Genomic DNA, 3,054 nt, shown 5'->3' with positions numbered 1-3,054 from the left:
GTTATTTTTCTAATTGTCTGAATCTTAAATACAAAGTGTGAATTTTTTTTATGGACTTTTGTTTGTGGCGCCATCTATTCAATGGCACCACACTGTATTTGTTATTTCAGTCACATACATAGATACATATGTACACACTACGTCCATTATAGTAAGATGTGCAATTTAGTACTTTAAAAGTTACAGTTTAAACACGTTCTTGACGACTTTTGGCGTTTAAACCGTCATTGTTAACTGTTGTAAGTGTTTTTATAAGTTTTGTTTTGAAACCCTTTTGTATGCAAGGTCAAATAAAGCTTATAAAATATGGGTTTGTTCATTGTAAAAGTGAAATATTTTTACTAATTAGTAACTTAGAGAGGTAACAGAAGAAATATATAGAGTGGATACCGATCAAAAGGTCCACAGGAACACCAAGAGTGAGGAATTATATATATATCTCATTCCCTATTACCGTCACTTAGTTTTTGTTAGCAATACTAGACGATTTCAATACTGTTTCTCTTGTTTCGGATTAAGCCTTTGTAATGTTACAATTACGAAACCAGCAAATGACATGTTACATAATAAAACATTTAAATTTATTTTTCTTCCTCCTGTTATGCTTAAAACGTGTCAGCTGCATCACTCCTAAAACTTTGCCATACATTGATACTCAGATATAAATCTTGTTCCTCTATTTCCAACTGTTTGGGCCTCCACTGGCTCAACAGTAATTCTGAAGTCTTATAACCCTAAAAATCGGGTTTCGATGCCTGTGACGAGCACAGCACAGATATTGTACTGTGTAGTTTTGTGCTTAACAACAACAAAACAAACAAGTTGCTTTTTCAATATTTTGTCTCCAATAATTGATAATAACAAGGTTACATAAGTCATTTAAAAAATAAATCAACACAGCCATCAAGAGCACAGTTGTAATTTATTGTAAAAAATTCAAACTAGGTTTAACAACTGGCAGTCTATAACTGATTTAGGAACACAACCAATAATGATGTTTAAAGTTAATTAGAATAACAACAGAAAATAAAGTGACAGTTGGCACACTACCGACGTTTTCGGTGTATAAAATTACTAAAAAATTGAATTTTATATTAATAATTTGCCTGCCTCAGGTCTTTAGTATATTAGCGATGGTATTTGTCGTTTAATCTAAGTTAGATAAGGTATACATTTCCAAAGAAAATGGTTATTTCTCCGTTAGGATATCTAAATGTTTGGGATTTTAATGGAGTTTAATAACTGTACATTCTGGAAGTCTTATGTTGATTAAAGAGAACAAGAAACCATTGTAAAACTACTTACTTCTAGTTTGCCATTCTTAGGATCCAAGTCAGCCATTGGAAAGATATCAACTCCAACTTGATCAGTTTTCATGTCATAGGATCGCCCCAGTAACATTGGCAGTATGTATACCATTACAATCGTCATGCTTGATATCAGTCAGCCTTATTGATAAACATAGAACTTTGTTGTTAGAAAGTGATTTCTTATTTCTGATGTAAAAGTATCTCTACATTTATTTCTATATAGGTATAAATTACGATTACTGCGTGGCCTAAAAGAAGTTAAAAACTGTTGTCTACTTATAGTATTTTTTTATTCACGTAGAGCATACTGAAGAACCTTTTTTTTATTACCTAAGCTATGACCTTTTCAGCACCAAAAACTTAAATTTGGTAATCAACGTTTCAGCTTTTCGCATTCATCGATAATAAATTTAACTTATCACTGAGAAAGATGTAATATTGTGAACACTCATACAGTTGTATTTGTTTAATATCACATGCATTGATACTCAAGAAACAAAGAACTCAAAATCAGGTCTGAAGACTAAAACCTCTGAAAAATATTACTTTTGTATTTAATTATAGTACTTATGATTAGAACCTCATGAGTGTAAATTAAAATTTAGTATTTACTCACGGGAATTAATCCAATAAGTTGATTTACCAACAGTTTTCCTTCTTTTGGCTGGTAGATACAAAACCGTGTTCACTGATGGTATGTTTCCGACTTTCCGAGACAGCGAGCACCTAGAAGCAGCTAAGGTGCATATATCAGTTTTGACCGATGTGGGAACTGCAGCAGGTGTCGATTACAGAGTTAGATATGTTATAACTGGAGGACCGAGCGCTGTCCAGATTATGAAGTGAGGTTCTGTAATTCGCGTCAGTTTTTCGTTAAAAACAAAATCACGCTCCGCACTTTGGGGCAGTGGGTGCCAGGGATACAGAAAACGGTAATGCCAGTCTGGCCATGGCCTGGCCACTTTTCCATAGCATGTATGGCTACAGCTTTTGCATTAAAACTTGCTTCTTTTCAGTCAAAACAATACGTCGTGTGTATGCAGTTTTCGTAGTTAAAATGGCTCAAAATTCAATCTCATAACATTAAATTTGTAAAAAATTTCTCAGGGCATGCTTCCAGACCCCTCTAGAAATGGCAATGTAGCAATGGCGGGACCACTCCAAAATTGTTTCCTACGGTAATGGGCGCTTTATGAGAATGACGGTCAAATCCCCTTTTTTTTTTCAGTCTGATAAAAGATCCATAATAATTGGCGGTGGGTGGGATTGATTAGCTGCATTTCCTATCTATCTCTTCAAAATTAGGTACGACTACCGCGTCCTCGTGTAGCTTTGCGCGAAATCCAGCAACAACAATGAAAAATAACACTGGAAAACAACGTGTAATAACACTCATCGTAGGAAATGCATTGTATTTTATATATATTGCTTTCACCCGGTTTCAGAATGGCTATTAAAGTTAAACACTCTCTTCGTTTGTTTGTTTGTAATTAAGCATAAAGCTACACAATGGGCTATATGTGCTCTGCCCACCACGGGCATCGAAACCCGGATTCTAGCGTTGTAAGTCCGCAGACATACCGCTGTGCCACTAGGAGGCCACTCTCTTCGATGAGTATAAACTCTAATTACAAAATTTTTCATTTCATTCTGTATTAAGACTTTACTTATATTTATTACTACAATATATATATATATATTGACCCAAAACGTTCGAATGTTGTAAACAGTTAGACCATTAACT

The 3,054-nt window shown here is 34.4% G+C and overlaps 1 protein-coding gene across 1 annotated transcript in view; it reads right to left on the bottom strand.

Moving 5' to 3' along the window:
* LOC106463692 overlaps positions 1 to 2,394 on the bottom strand; it is a 22,978-nt gene extending 20,584 nt beyond the window's left edge. The window contains exons 1-2 of the mRNA XM_022391274.1: positions 1,927 to 2,394; positions 1,306 to 1,448 (exon numbers count right to left, since the gene is read on the bottom strand). Coding sequence (XP_022246982.1) covers positions 1,306 to 1,431 — 126 coding nt within the window. The 5' untranslated portion in view covers positions 1,432 to 1,448; positions 1,927 to 2,394. The remainder of the gene's footprint in view (positions 1 to 1,305; positions 1,449 to 1,926) is intronic.
* Positions 2,395 to 3,054: the final 660 nt, after the last annotated feature.

Source organism: Limulus polyphemus, unplaced genomic scaffold, assembly GCF_000517525.1.
Source record: "Limulus polyphemus unplaced genomic scaffold, Limulus_polyphemus-2.1.2 Scaffold1462, whole genome shotgun sequence".
Classification (NCBI taxonomy): Eukaryota; Metazoa; Arthropoda; class Merostomata; order Xiphosura; family Limulidae; genus Limulus; species Limulus polyphemus.
Note: the sequence above shows the minus strand (reverse complement) of the source record. Positions and strands in the feature narration are given on the sequence as shown.